This window comes from Prionailurus viverrinus, chromosome B3 (assembly GCF_022837055.1).
Source record: "Prionailurus viverrinus isolate Anna chromosome B3, UM_Priviv_1.0, whole genome shotgun sequence".
Lineage (NCBI taxonomy): Eukaryota > Metazoa > Chordata > Mammalia > Carnivora > Felidae > Prionailurus > Prionailurus viverrinus.
The window spans coordinates 113640251-113656094 of record NC_062566.1 but is presented as its reverse complement, the minus strand read 5'-3'; the positions used below and the strand labels follow the sequence as shown (position 1 = coordinate 113656094).

Below are 15844 nucleotides of genomic sequence, written 5' to 3'. Positions count from 1 at the left end.
ATTTTTCTTCTTTGAGTTTTAAGAACCAAAATGATGCCCTGAGATGGAGCAAAGAGGGAAAGGAGTCTTTGGCTTGTGTCTGGCCTTTCCACGAGGTGGCTGTTTCTTTGTGTGTGTTGTGGACAGCAGGGAGGTAGTGTCCGGGAAAGACACAGAGGCACGGGGCCACATGCCTCCTTGTGTCGGATGATGCGCACATAACGAGAAGATGCATTTGTTCTGTGGAAATGCCGGGGGCGAACTGGAAGAGCGTGGAAGCATGACCATAGGGAGAGCAGCCACATCTTGAATTGCGGGAGTCTGAGACCCCTGGGCTCATGGGCAGCTGCGTAAATACCACCTCCATTGGCCACTCATCCCATTTTCTCATATAAAATAGACAAAAGAGACCCTGATAGATCAAGGGAGCAAAAGGACAGGTATTCTCAGGGCTAATCTGGAATCGATTTGGCGTGTTTTGAAATTTTCATCTTTAACCTCTCCAAAGACTAAAATGACCAAAAAGGACAATGGTCTTACCCTTTCATTCTCAACATGAGTTCAGGTCTTCAAGTTTTGTTCGAGTTGTTGTGTTTTTCAATTCTAACCAAACCATTATTTTTGGCTGGTCATGATTGGTTGGTGCTACCTATTTTTCATATTGTTTTGTGTCCCAGCTGAGCCAAAGCACAAGGCAGGGTGGAGAAAAGATCTCAGATTCATCTTTAGTCTGATCCATTGCTGACTAGTAGGCGAAATACAGTTCAGTTGGGTGGTTCGTGCTAGCAGTGAGAAGTCATTGCTCCTTTCCATATTCCTCCCCAGGGTCTTTCCTGCTCCGAGTCCCAAGGGAAGTACTGAGAAGACCACACCTGGGTTTACTGCAACAACTCAGTTCTTCCCTTGCTTGCTTGCAAACCTTTTATATTTGGGTTTTGGGTTGTTTAGGGATCCAGACTGACTTGAGTAGCAAATCAGTAATTGAAAAAGGACCATGGTTTCCATTGCACATACCCTCATGGAACTCTTAAGGACCCGACAGGGTGGCCTGTCTGTGTTCTTTTGTTTTCCAAACCTAATACCTAATGTTGAACTTTTTACTCTACCGTTGCCAGCTTAGAAGAGAGGGCTGTTATGACACTGGACTCTGGGTTTTAAATACTCAAAAGAAAACGAATAGTTTTAGAAATACTTAAAGAAAACGCAACAAGCGAAATGCAGTTCAGTGTTTTTTAAAAGCAAATGATCAGACAGACTCTCTATTGCCAGGAGCAAAGTCACCTGGCAGAGTGATAGGCAGAATGTGACGGACTGTTACGCGTCTGGGGTGCATTAGAGAGGGAGGCTTCAGAATTCTCACTGCAAACTACTATAATTTTCCCCGTTCCTTTCCTACAAAAGATGGGGTACTTGAATCTGATCCGTGGGGGACCAAAAGTGGGCAGCCGGTATTGTCTGTCCAAAGCCTCTCTCCTCACAGCCTTTATTCAGTTTTTTCTTCCCAGGATCTGTCTGCTATGTGACTCAGGGGGCCATTTGGTACCAGCCTAGGTGTTCTCATTGCATTTGCCAATTTTGGTGGATGATTTAGTCAAGGTCTGACTCTGATGTTCCTGAAATAGTCAATACCTTGGGAGTAAACAGGTGGCGTTAGCCCATGAGATACGCTTGTTAAGGCAGGTGGGCGAATACTTCTCTAGGGCCTCCTTGGAGTCCTTCCAAGGAAGACTGTGAAGCTCAGAAAAACTCTTCCCCTTCCCATCTACTCCACTACCTCTGTTTCCTGGGGAGAAAGTGAGATTCCTGAAATTGACACCATCAGTGAAACATCGTGACCTCATTTGGGGGCAGTCCTGGGGCCCATTTACAAGGGGAATAAGTTTAAACCTGAGTTTTATAGATTTCAGGATACTGTATTTTATTAGGCTTTACAAACCTCTATTTCCTGCTTTTTTAGTGCTCTGAGGCAGATTTGACAACTCTGGACTTTCTGGAGTAACTAAGACCTGGGCATGTTTAGCGGCTGGAGTATGTGTGTTTACCCGCACGCGTGCACGTGTGGGCACACAGCTGTATATGTGCATGCTCACGGATGCAGGTGCAGATCACAGAAATTTCCTCCAGTCGTTAAGGAAAATGAGAGACTTTCTTACTACCTACCACTTATCAGACTTTCCAACTTCTTCGTGCTTTCAGGGCAAATGAACTACATGGTGTAAGGGCAGAATTGAAAGGGTGCGGAAACAATGGGATTAGAAGCGGGTAAAAATAAAAATAAAATAAAAATAAAAATAAAAATAACCACCTCGAATGGGTTATCTGACAGTAATACCTTTGTAAAGCTGACTGTCAAAGTGAAGGACACACAATGTTCAAAGAGAAACACCAACCGAAAACACCAAAGAAATACCAACCAGGCTTAAACACCACCAAGGAAACTCATTGTCTGGGGCGGGGTTGAGCGAGCGTGCATGCATATGTGTGCATACAGAAGAGGAGAAAGAAAGACCACGGTTGAATCTGTCGCTGTCAGAGCTGTGGACGTATATATTCTGGTAGAGATGATGCTTTTCTGGGAGGGGGAGGAATCCTTTTCCCTGGAAACGCTGGCTTTGTCCCGTTACCCTAAATCCCTATCACCAGGTGATACACCCAGCTAATCCCTCCTGGTGTGAAATGGTTTATGATCTTGCTATTAAGAGTAACATTGTAAGAATGTAATAAGAGTATTAATGATGCTGTCTGTTGCTTAACCCATGTGCTGATATATTCATCATACATGTCAGCTCATTTGGGAGGAGAAGGCAGGAAGGAGGAGGCAGCGGCCGCAGCACGCACCACGGAGGACTTATTCGGTTCCACATCAGAAAGTGACACGTCAACTTTCCACGGCTTTGATGAGGACGATTTGGAAGAGCCTCGCTCCTGCCGAGGACGCCGCAGTGGCCGGGGTTCACCCACAGCAGATAAAAAGGGCAGTTGCTAAACCCACGGACCAGACTCTCTGGGCGACTAGCCGCCACCCTCTGACTTTGGTCGTTATGCTGGGTCTGATATATATTTTTTTTCAATGAAAGTCAACTTTAGGTTTTCCCTCCATCCTTGCTTTCTCCTGTCTCCTTCCTCGCATCCTTTCCCCCTTCCCCTCTGTTCTGGGTATGTACAACCGAAGCACAAACTACTGAAACAAAGCAGAACAAAAGAGCAGGATAACAGTCCTTCAGAGAGATGGCATCATGAAGTACTGTTTATTTTCCATAGAAATGGGAAGTTAGGTGGATTGTCTCTCTTTGGGGGGGAGGGGATCTTTCTGACACGAGCAGAGTCGATTTCCTCAGTTTTCCCATTTATTGGCAAAATGAAGAGAGGAGGAACATTGGGTTTGGAAACAAAGAACGAATAACATTAAAAATTATTATTTATGTATTCTAGCTATTATTAGAAATGGACCTTTTTTTGAGAGAGAGAGAGAGAGAGAGAGAGAGAGAGAGCGAAGGGAAATCAAAGCAATTGAAGTGATATCCTGCTTGGGAGAGAGCCGCTGGGGGAGGGGTTGATTCAAGGACACCTAGTCAGGAGGATTTCCTCGCCTGCAGATGATGGCACTTTCTGTACCCCACGGAGTGTGTGGCTCCCTACGGCAGACCCCCTCCCCATTTCTGCTCCCTGACCTTTCCATCTTCCTCCCTGCTTGCGAGAAAATGTCAGCAGCTCCTGGGAAGTCTGGGCCTCCGCGTGTGGCCTCCCTCCAGCGCCTCCTGGGCTCCTCCCCTCCACCAGCATAGCCGCTGTGGTGTTGTTGCTGGGTTTTTCCTCACTTTCCTCCTGGCGAAGAGCAATTTCCAAATGCAGGAATGGAATATAAACAGAAAGTCATGGACTCAGCGGTGACAAAGCAACCCGAGGCCGCGCTCATGGAAGAAAGAATGATACCTCACAGTATATTTCCCTCTCCCCTTGGCCCCTGTTTACAAACATAAATTCCCGTTGGATGATCAAGTCTCCCGTGTCTCTTCTTCTATTTTTTTTTTATAGTGCCCTCCAGGCACTTTGTTTTATGTTTCCAATAGCACCTCCTGAAATAAACCAAAGCAACACTTGCTCAAGGTCCCTGGGGCGATGGAGAAGACCATCCACCTTGTCGGCAGTCCCAAGAACGAACAGCTGTGCAGTCCTAGTCAAAAGGTATGTCTTAGCCGGCCTGTCTTACAGTGAGGGCAAAACCATCATAGTTGGTTTTTTTTTGTTTGTTTTTTGTTTGATCGTTTTTTTTTTTTTTTCCCCTTCTTTCTTTCCTTTTCCTCCCCCCGGCTTGTCTTTTGTTTTTCTGGGTTCCCATCGCCATGTTAGCGTGGGTGTGGCTACCGGCGTGTCCTCCGCCTGGCCCTCTGCTTTCTGTGTGTGCATGCTTACCCACGTGGGCCCGGGCCTCTTGTGGGAACTGAGGCTTGCTTGGACGATGGGATGGGCCCTGTACGGAGAATGGTGGGCTCCTGGCTTCTGGCTTCAACCATCAGAGAAAATGGCTGGGGGAAGTGCTTGGCTAAGTCTGCCTCCTTTGGCTGCACCTGGCAGGTGGAGTCCAGGGATCGGAGGTCGGAGCTGGCTGCTGTACTCGGGTGGAATGAAGCGAGTACGGCCATACGGGGTCTGCATGTCCAGGGTGCTATTCCTTGCTCCACTTTCCCATTTTACAGCCAAGGGGATGAGTCCAAATTAAAGAGGATCTCTGATTAGGAAAATACTCAGCTGAGCTGATCTGAAGATTCTGAACTTCTTCGGATCAGTGTGGTCAGGGTCTCCAGCCTCCATGGGAGCACAGGTCCAGAGACATGGGCACTGCCATTTGGCTTGGGTTGGGAGATCCAAGTAGCTGCCCAGGCAACAGGCTGCTTGCAAGGGTTTGGGAAGATCTGCTCTGACAATCCGGGCTTTGCAAATCTTTCTGAATTAGACCTCTCATTAAAATAACAAACCAACCGAACAAAAGCAAAGACTAAGCAAAGAAACCCACAAATGGACTCTTTGTGCTTCCCTGGTAGCCTGAGACGGAAGGGATTCCTACTTTTCTCCTGCTTGAAATGTGTAAGAGCTGACCTGGGCATTTGCTCTCAGTTGTGAGAGGACAGAACAACCTCACCCACTTTGGGGGTGTTCTGCCTCATCTGCGTGTGGCCCTGTTCCTAGCAAATACGGAAGAAACCTCCTGTGCTGTAATATTCCTGCATGCTCACGTGTGTGAAAAAGCCCAGGTAGTTGGTTCCAGTTGGTTTCTGCTGAGGATGCAGCCTGCTCTTCCTGTCATTCTCCTCCTTGTCATCTGTTCTGTGACTTTGACTTAGCTGTTGGATTCATAGCATTGTAACTTGCTCTCATTGATGAAGTGTGAGCTTCCAAGTTAATAAAAATATGTCCAACCGATCTATACTATCATCTGAAATCCGTATAGTTGTTTGTAGTCCTAAAATTTTCAATGACAGCTTGCCTTTGAACTGGAAGTTAAAAAAAAAAAAATCGACTAAATTTAAATTACAAAAAGCCACCTAGTTTCGGAGTTCTAGCTTGGGGCTCGGAAGGAGAACCAAAATGAACTGTCTACACAAGGCAAACTCCCATGGAAAGATTTATCCAAGGATGGCTATTGCTTATCTATTTTAATTTTACTAGCAGAGCTTGGGCTTCAGTTTCTCCTTTTGGGGGTAGTAGATGTCCTCATCTTTCTCGTTTGGTGTGGCCAGCCAAGCGTAGTAATGTGTCGTAGCATTGCCTGAGCTTCTTGTCTCACCTTGCTTATAGTATCTTCCAACAGACTCAGTCAGAATTTACATCCTTTAAAAAAACAAAAAGGAACTGGAGGGCACTTTGAAGATGACCCAGTTCAAGTTTTCCACTTTTCAGTTGAGAAAGATCAATCCAGAGAGGTTGAGTGAGGTTTGAGAGAGTGGCATGAACGTGGCTTTGAAGACAAATGTCTTAAGGTGAAGGAAGGAAACTCAGAGGAGGCACAGGAGGCGGGGAGCTGGCTGTCATGGGTTTCCAAATGCCTTGATGGTTGATGTTATACTCTCTCCCCTTTTCTCTACATAATGATGGCCAATATTTATGTATCAGGCATTTTCTGAGTGTTTTCTTTAGGATAGTTCATTTAATCCTCATGATTACCCCAGGAAGTAGGTGCTTGTCTTAGCCCCAGTTTACAGATACGGAAACTGAGGCTTAGTAATAAGGTTAAGAAATGTACCTAAGCCCTCACAGATAATAAGGAGCCAGATTTCGATCCCTGGCAACCTGACTCCAGGACCTGTATTCCTTTACCCTTGTTCTGTGCTGCCACTTGCACATTCCTATGTATGGAATATAGGAATATAGATAGGTTAATATTTTTTTATTTATAATTTTTGAAGTTTGAATATCGTTATTTTATTTTTTTATTAAAAATTTTTTTAAATGTTTTACTTATTCTTGGGAGAGAGAGAGAGACAGAGCATGAGCGAGGGAGGGGCCGAGAGAGAGAGGGACACAGAATCCGAAGCAGACTCCAGGCTCTGAGCTGTCAGCACAGAGCCTGACGTGGGGCTCGAACTCACGAGCCGCGAGATCATGACCTGAGCTGAAGTCAGACGCTCAACCGACTGAGCCACCGAGGCGCCCTCATTAGTTTATTTTAAAATGGAGACACGGACATCATGAAAGCTTTCAGAACTTCAGTGGAATGGGCAGCTTCACGTGATGCCATTTAAGTAGTTATTTATTTCAATCTGCATACTTTCCAACAATGTCATCCACTGTCTCTAAATAAAAAATAATCCTTCTCATCTAGAGCTACTCTGGTGCTTCTGTATTCTGGGAGAAGAAGTTTATTTCCAACTTTTATGCTAACTGGGTGAATCTCTCAACCCTTTCCTTTAGAGCCTGATCCAATAGCTCCTACAGTTGCTTGTAATCCTTTTCCTTGAGCTTTTTCTGGAACTATAATGCCTCCTTTGATTATGGTTTAATTGGCTCTTCTTTCAACTAATACTCCTTTTCCAACGAATACTTCCTCAAAGAGGGGAAGATATAGATAGATGGATGGCTGATGGATAGATAGATAGATAGATAGATAGATAGATAGATAGATAGATATCCCTCACTTTTTCTCAGGTCCAACCAAAGAAAGGGATGTTTGTAATGAATACAGTTTTAAAAGATAACCTTATTAAAAGCAATTTCAAGCCTGAAGAGTAGACAATTAGACCACCCAAAGTACAATTCCAGTTAAAATTCTGTGCAGAATGTCACAGAGAACTCATCTTCAAAACCATCATTTCTAGACATTCCCTCTTGATGCCTATTAGGAATGAAGTCCCCCGTGTGTGTGTGTGTGTGTGTGTGTGTGTGTGTGTGTGTGTGACCTCAGGAGTTGCAAGAGCTGTGTGAGCAGTGAACACATCTATTGTTTTGTTGTTGCTTTTGTTAAATGTGTAGCACTGCTCAAGTTCCATATAAAAAAAAAAATAGTCATCAAGATGAAAACGATCTGACTAGTTTCCTTTGTCCTCAGCTCAGGAAAGCACCACCCAGAATGCTTCAGAAGTGTCACCTAATTTTTTTAGTCTTAACCCAAAGATAGGAGAACCAAAGATATAGAGCTTTCTAAATTTCTTACAACCTTCAAATCCCCTGGGGAGAACTGTTGATGTAAAAGTGAGGACTCTTGCTGTCTGTCTGATGTTTTTTCCCGCCTAGAACAATCTAATCCTTTATTTCTGTTACTGAGACTGTAGAAATCGGGTTCTGTATTCTGTAACCCAGGGAGTGAGAAATATGCATTTAATTTTTTAAAGGTACTTTAAAGTCAGTAATGCAACTTGCTACTGGTATTTTAGAGAGAAGGATTTAATAAAAATATGATGTTCACATCAATTGTACCCCTTTAAACCTTCCTGCTTACTGTGCATCCCTCTCTGCACCTAATGGGCTGCAGCCTGCGATTGCCTTTATATAGCACTTGAGGGAACACAAGATCATTACTCGGGGAGAGAACTAAAAGCTGTTTGGAGGTACTCACTTCATGGTGGAATAAAATTAATTAATATTATCCCAATATGCCTCCTGTTACATCTGATGAATATGATCTTGAACTTGTACTTAAAAGTTTGAACAGGCTCATATATTAGGAATTTTTCCACAGGAGATGTGGTTTAGCCTTCGGAAGTGAAGTTAATTGTGTTGTATACTTTTGGAGGGAGGCATTTTTGATCTAGTGAGTAGAAACCTAGAGTAGAAATAAAAAGTTCTGGGTTCTGGACTCAGTCCCTGTGTGAGTTTGTTGCCATGAATCTCTGCATCAATTTCTCTATCCTAAGCACATGGATTTTTTTTTTTTACCCTATCATAATATATAACCAATATTATCTCATGATGATTCTTAAAGCAATCCTGTGGGGTAGGATAGATGTCATTCATTCTCATTTTACTGATGCGGAAACAGACTGATCACGTTAGGTGACTGTCTGAAGTTCCAGGCTCAGGAAACGGTGTTTGAGTCTCCTAATAATCTTTCCACAGTCTACACTGACTTCTCCGTTGGTCATAGTTTGAAGATTTCTTGAGTAAAAGGAGTCAAGGGCTTTTGAGGTCTTTTCATTCAAGACCTTATTGGGTTGAAAGGAGGTATTCGATGCTGTAAAAATAAAATAAAACAAAACCCAACCTATGATCACATCAGAACCCTGCTGAAAAGTAGCAGTATTGAAGTCTTTATGAACTTTCCCAAGGAACTAAGGTTGAGTTTCGTACGTGGTCAATGTTTTGATGGTGACACCAGGGTGGGGGTGAGGGTGGAAGTGATGAGGTGGAGGGAATGAACACTTCACATGCCTGAGTGCCTCTAACACTAAAGAATTGAATTATATGGTACTGTGGTGCTTAATAAAAGTGATTTCTGACCATTTTCTCAAAATAACAGTACAGGAAAAACCATTCTGCTTGATTGATTTACAAAACAGCTGAGAATGATGGAAGGTCCCCTTCAGAACTGAGTTATTAGCTAAAAGCTTTGGCAGTTAGGTTTACAAAGTATCTCAATACTGACCCTCAACCAATGAGTAAGACTTAAACATTTTTAAATTTTGAAATAATCTCAGATTTTACAGAGAAACTCACACAAATGATACAAAGAATTTCTATGTACTCTGTACTTAGATTCTTCAGATAATCTCAGTACCATGATCACGATCAGGAAATTAACGTTGATGCAATGCCTCACAATCTACAGGCCTTATACAGATTCTTCCAGTAGTCACACCGATGTCTTCTTTCTAGTCCAGGATTCATCTAGGATCACATGTCGTATTTAGTTGTCTTGTCCTCTTAACGCCCTTTAATCTGTAGTCATTAGTTCCATAGTCTTTCCTTATCTTTCATACCTTGATGCTTTTTGAAGACTACTGGGTAATCAATTTATAGAAGCCCTTCACTTCAAGTTTGTGTACTGTTTTCTAAGAGTTACAGTCAGGTTATGAATTCGGGTGAGAGTGCCACAGAAATGATGTTGCATCCTTCTCAGGGCCTCCTATCAGGGGGTATATGATTGATGTCTCCCACTATTGGTGATTCAGACCTTTGTCCTTTCAGCTCAGGTTCAGAATACCATGTTTATGCACTTGGGATGCGAATACTTTCTTTCATATATACCTTTGTTTATTTAACAACTAGAGACTGAATAGCATCAGTACGTGTACAACTGTTCAGCCCTGTGAAGGATAGGATGAAATTAAACATGGGGCCAATAGAATTGGTGTCCACTGGATTTTTGGCAATCTAGTTGGGCAGACTAGATATTTGCAAGTAGTTAAAAATGTATAAGAGCATCATGGGGTGATATGTAATTATTTTTGCTGGGGACCACCGTGGTCAGGGAGATTTTCTTGGACAAAGTCATCCAGATCAATTAAGAGCTCCAGATTGGCTAGTGCTATTTACTGTGTTGGCAAGAATGTCTGTTGTCAGAGAGAATGGAGATGGAGCCGAATAAAAGGCAAAGCTGGGGTCCCCACCCAAACCATGTAAGATGGTGAAAATCATAATGCGAACATATGCTTCGGTATCGTTCTGTAGTATTTTGTTCATGCTACTAGTTTAGCGCTTATTATAACATGACTGTTTGTAGTCTTTCTCATCAAACAGATGATGTGTTCCTTGAGGGCAAAGATGATGTCATTCGTGTCCCTCAGACAGTGCCTGACACCATTGTGCCATAATTATTTGTTGAAATAAACTGAACACTGAGCAATGCTTCTGAGCTGATTAGTGGAAGGATTTAGTGTCTCATTCCATACATAGGGGATGCTCAATAAATACTGTGGACAGAAATGTTAGAGAGGTCCTATCTGGACACAGCATCCATTGGTCAAGTCAGAGGGGGTAGAAGAGATCCAGGAGCCAGTAAAGGAGCGGTGGGGGGTTAGGAGGAAGAATGAGGGTGTGAGGACCAGAGTCGGGGGGGGGGGGAGGAAGTTGAGGACATGTGGAGGGATGGAAAAGTAGCCTCCTTGATGGGGATTGAGGTGCAGCGGGACATTTTCAACGGCCTGCAGTTGGCCCAGCCAGAGGAAATGAAGGAGAAAATGGATGTTAGGAGCACAAAGTTGGGAACCAACCAGCTATTTTCCATAATAGCTATTTTGTTCCTTAAATGGAACAAAAGAAGAAAAGTGTGTGTGTGTGTGTGTGTGTGTGTGTTGGGGGGCCAAGGATGAAAATTTGAGGAAACTGGAGGGTCATGAAGGTATGATTATGAGACAGACTCAGTAGAAGAGTGGTAGGTGATATCTGACTGGAGGGGTCGGGGGCACTGGGAGAGGGACAGAAACACTCCTGGCAGGGAGTGAAAATTTGGGTGCCCAACAAGAGTACACTTGGCAGGCATCTGTGGGGGCTCCGAAGGCCAACTAATTTTATCAGAGGAGCGAAGGGGCTAGAGGCAGGTGGGACAGCGAAGAGATGAGCACTAGTGATGAGGACTGGGTCTGGGAAAGGACACCAAGAAAGCACATCTGAGAGGTGAGACAGTGGAAGGGCATGGGATGGGATGGAGGGGAAGGAAATAGGAGAAGAGGTCAGGGGAGGGCTTGGTGGTGGGTAGAAATGAGGCTCTTCTCAGCCACCCCTTGAAAACATAAGTATACAGATAGAGTCTCAGTTTTGGAAGTGCTTCTATACCAGTCCTGTGCCCCTGACCAGTGAGTAAGGCCTTAGGTACTACAAAGAAAGATGGGGGATGGAGGGGTTCAGCCTGGAGGAGGCTGAGCCACTCATTTGGTTTTGAGGTTTGTTCCCTGCTGCCTTGGCCGTTTTCCAGTTGGGCCCCTCCTTCCTTTCCTCTCTCCCTTGCCACCCAGCCCAACGTGACACGGGCACTGTTTAGGGGCACGCATCTCTGCCTTCAAGGACTGCTTCTGGGGTGAAATGTGATAATACTTGGTTTTATTGCTTCCTCCTTTGTGCAGACTACTCCATTCCAAAGCCTAAAATAACTTAGCAGATTTCATTTCAGCTAGAAGCCAAATCCATTCCTGGTTGGTACTCATCCTGGCTAAAGGACCCACCAGGATTGAACTGCCACCAGGTTCCAAGGCTGACAGTTGGGATCACTGGGCTAGTTGAGGACTGGAATGGATCTTTTGGCTTGGTTCTCTCCCTGAGTAATTCTGACACCCTGGAATCACTTGGGGTTGGAGGTGAGGGTGTGTGCGTGAAGCAGTGTCCTTTGGGCCTGAGGCCAAATGGGGCATCGGTTGGGGTTTTTGTAATTGCCACTCGTCCTACACCATAGAACAACTCATTTCCACTTAGGTGACAGGCAGACAGATTGCATCGTAACGGTCCTTCTGGGGCATTTTAACAGTGAAAAGATTCAGCTTCCAAGTAGAGGAGAAAAAAATGATAGATTTTGCCAGCATCCGGTTTTGTCTACTACACCACCTAGGATTTGAAAATCCAGCTGTGTCCCCTCTGTTTCTTGTGTCAGTTGGTTGCCCAAGTGCAGCTGACTTGCCCTATTTCTGGCTGATCTCGTGCTGCTGATGCTCAGGGCACAGGAGACACGAGCCAGATTCTCCTTGCACATAGCCATGGTCTCATTAGCATGGCCGTAGGTAGTATGTTCTCTTTCTTTCTTCTTTTGTTTTTCTTTTCAGTTCATTTCATTTCCACCACCCCCTTCATTTTAATCTTTCCTTTTTTTAGGTAGTTGTCCTGTGCTGTTGTTTTTTGTTTTATCTTTCGTTGCCTTTCCCTCTGCAGTCAACTCTATGACCTGGGGACTCCGGCATCCTTCAAGCAAGCCATTTCTGAAGAAGGTGAAAAGGAGCCACGTTGATTTGCGCCTCCTCCTCCTTGTCCTCCTCCTCCTCTTCCTCTTCCCTTGCCCGGCCCCCTCCTGCGCGTGTGTTTCAGCCAACACAGGAGCCTGGATTGTGGAAAAGCCTCCAGCGCAACTCAGCTCAGCTCAGCTCAGAGAAGTCTTGGGAATGGCCTAAGTGTGTGCAATAAGAAGATATATTTTTTTTTCCTTTTTAAAATCCTTCATTACATTTTCTTTAAGTGTCTCTGAGAAAGTACCCAGGTCAGACTGGAAGTGCTCTACCATAGAAATAACTGAACATGAACAAACTGACGGAAAAAAAAAAGAGTTAACTATTTTATTTATTTCAATATTTAAAAGAAAAAAGTGCTGGCGTGGCACAGTATTTTTGTTTAAAGTACCTTCTACTTCAAAAGTTAAAAGCAATTTTGTGAAGACACGAAATCAAAAGAGTTACTTAATGTTAAATAAAGACTTCATATTAACGCTAAGGAAAAAGACCCCACATTTTTAATGAGAAAATAAAGATCAACTCTGCTCTCTCGGGCTTTTAAAAAAAGCCATTCATGTATGTGCTTTAGGTATTTTTATTTCTGCCAGTTGGATGTGGTAAGTGAGGAGTGATTGGTTTTTTTCTTCTTCAAAATTCTGTTGGAGGCATTGGTGATGTTACATGGTTATGTGTTAAGACGTGACAGAAATAAATTAGCCACAAAGGCTATCAGCAGTCTCTCCCTACTCCCCAGAAAACTCCCTCCCCCCCCCCAATAGGCAAACCCCATTCATCTGGATGTCAAGAAACAGCTCGACTCCTGGTTGTCATGTCTGACGAGGCCTAGTTCAGAAAAGAATTCCATCTAGTGACTAACTGTATCTCTGCGAGTTCAACATTTTCAAACACAGACAGCTTTGTTTAAAATAATGCAGCGAAGAAAGAGGAAAAAAAAAGACAACAAAATAAGCATCAGCTGAGATGATACTAATTTGGTCACCTAACAACTTCCAGAGGAGACTTCTACTGAGCAGGCTTTGGGGTGGCCTAAGGTTCTAGAGTGTCCCCAAGGGCAAGGAAGGCCAACGTGAATGAAGGAAACCTCAAATTCAGCTGCTGGTGGGGGTAAAGGAGAAAGACACGTGTTCTAACATGTCCTTTTATGGTCGTGTGGGTAGAAGTGAACGTGCTGGCCTATGTAATTCAACACGGTGTCTGTGGCCTGGCGAAGGAGCTCGGTTGATCGGCAGGGCCACTCGATTCTATTCCAGCTCTTCTCCGTGTCCATGCTCTTGAGTGTCCCCCACTTGTAAGTGGAGTCCCAATAATGAATGCATAGTCTAACGCTGGATGTTCTCATCAGCAGCAGTCCTTGAGTGCCAGTGTTACCGAAATGGTTCTTAGCCTGAGAATCTCTCTTTTGCCTTTGAAAGGGGAGACTGGATGGGCACAGACCTCCTGCTAGCCCTTTCAGCTTTCTCATTCAAGGCCAGTCCTGGGGTGGAGGGCGGGAGATCACCAAGAGTGTCTTTGTATCATTTTGTAGCCCTTTTCTGTGACGTTTTCTGATAGAAAAGGTCCCTTTTCAAAATGCTAATAATTATAATAATAACCCACTCTCCAACCAACTCCCACAAGTTACAATGTGTAGAATTGTGATAAAGCTTTGCATAATGTAGGGTTTGTATCAAATTTGTGTAAGTTTCTGTTAAATAAAAGTCTGTTTCCAATGCTCCCATAGCATCTCTGTAAATTTTCCTTTACCAACCTCATCCTACTTGAGTTTGACTTTCATGCCGTCTTGAAAGGATTCTGCCCACTTGCACGTTCAAGGTGTGTTGGACCTTTTCTGTTTTATTTAGCGAACAGTGCCCAGCGTTGGTGCCGGTATCTGCTCTGAGTCCATAGTTGCTGTCGCCCACCCACCATCACTGCAGCCATTGTCACCCTCTCCATGGAGAGCCTGTTTATGTGTATAGACTTGATATACCTGTCCAATGTTGCCATTATCTCTATGCCAAGAGTAGTTTGGCATAAGAATGTGAGACTTAGTGTGTGTTTGGAAAAATCTGGGGGTTAATATTTCCATTGTGTGAAAGGTGCTCTTAGTATAGCGTCCCCAAGCGGCCAGTTGGTACGGCTATAAACCAGACCCTATGATAGGTTTCTTCTTGTGTATGGAAGTGATTACTGTTCTCATATGGGTGCTCTAGGTCAGGTGGAACCAGACTGGCCTTTCAGGCCATGTCTTGCCCTCTGAGCATTGTCACACCGTGATATTTATTATGGACTTATAAGTTTCCCTAACAGTAAAAAGCAACTGCCCCCCCCACCCCCCGCCAATATACCCTCCTTAAGCTTTTGTTTTCTTTTTGTTGTGGTAAAATATGCATTACATAAAATTTACCATTTTAGCGGGCAGTGGCATTGAGTGCATTCACACTGTTGCACAGCCCACCTCCATCCGCTCCAGAACTTTTTCATCTCCTGTTGAAACTCTGTTGCCATTAAACAGAACTCCTCACCTCCTCCTCTTAGCCCCGGGCAACCACTATTCTACTTTGTCTTTATGAATTTGGCTACTGGCGATACCTCAGATGAGTGGAATCGTATAGTGTTTGTCCTTTTGTGACTGCCTTATTTCTCTTTGCATACTGTCTTCAAGGTGTGTCTATATTGTAGCAGGTGTCAGAATTTCATTCCTTTTGAAGGCTGAGTGATATTCCCTGGTGTGCACATACCACATTTTGTTTATCCATGCATCTGTTGATAGACACTTGGTGTAAATAGAAGTTTTGCACATTTATTAAGTATCACCCACTTCCTGAAGTGACTTAAATTTGAGACACTAGATCCAATTCAGAGGTCACCAAGGGGATTAAATATCTTCTCAGGAGGGAAATGATTGCACCCAAAATCTCCCTTCTGATTTACGCCCTCCAAAAGGGTGCCTTGATTCTGATGGGCAAACATTCTCTCCGTAAGCTGTGTCTTACCTTATGACATACCTACCTCTTTGTAGGTATTGTCTTTTGGCTGCTTGTAGGGATAAGTTGTCTAGCATACGGATGTAGTATCAGTGTAAATTAACTAAGGGATGGAGGAGACCCAGCAGAATCAAATGTCTTTACTGGTAGCTCATGAGGGAAGGGACTGCCTTTTTCAAATGACGGTGAATTGTTGGCAAAGCATGCATGTGCTTGATGTCTGTAGATGGTCACTGATCAAGAGGGAGGGGAAAAATATACATGTGAACTAAAGAATGACAAAGAGAAAAGTCACTTTCCTCATCCGTTTGGAAACATATCAGTTCATATAAAAGGTTAGCTCTGGCGTCAAACTTGAGATGCCTACGGAGCAGGTATCTTTAATGAGTGACGATTAACAGTGCCAGGGGGAGGAGGCAGCCCTTGATGCTCAGCCTTGGGACACAGGGAGACACCAGGGAGTCGTAGGGAGTGTATAGAGCCAGACAACATCTGTGCTCTGAGTGGGACAGCCACTACCAGCTCAGGCGGTGCTGC

General features: G+C 44.1%; 1 protein-coding gene across 5 annotated transcripts in view; it reads left to right on the top strand.

The window, feature by feature from the left end:
• Nucleotides 1–15844, top strand: part of DPF3 (double PHD fingers 3) — a 258505-nt gene that overhangs the window by 203192 nt on the left and 39469 nt on the right. The window contains exon 9 of one of the 5 annotated variants that reach the window (XM_047862553.1): nucleotides 2766–4148. The exons of the other annotated variants lie outside the window; for them this stretch is intronic. Within the exon in view, the coding sequence (XP_047718509.1) occupies nucleotides 2766–2965 (200 nt within the window). The 3' untranslated portion in view covers nucleotides 2966–4148. Of the gene's footprint in view, nucleotides 1–2765; nucleotides 4149–15844 lie in introns of those variants that run through there. 5 annotated transcript variants of the gene reach the window in all.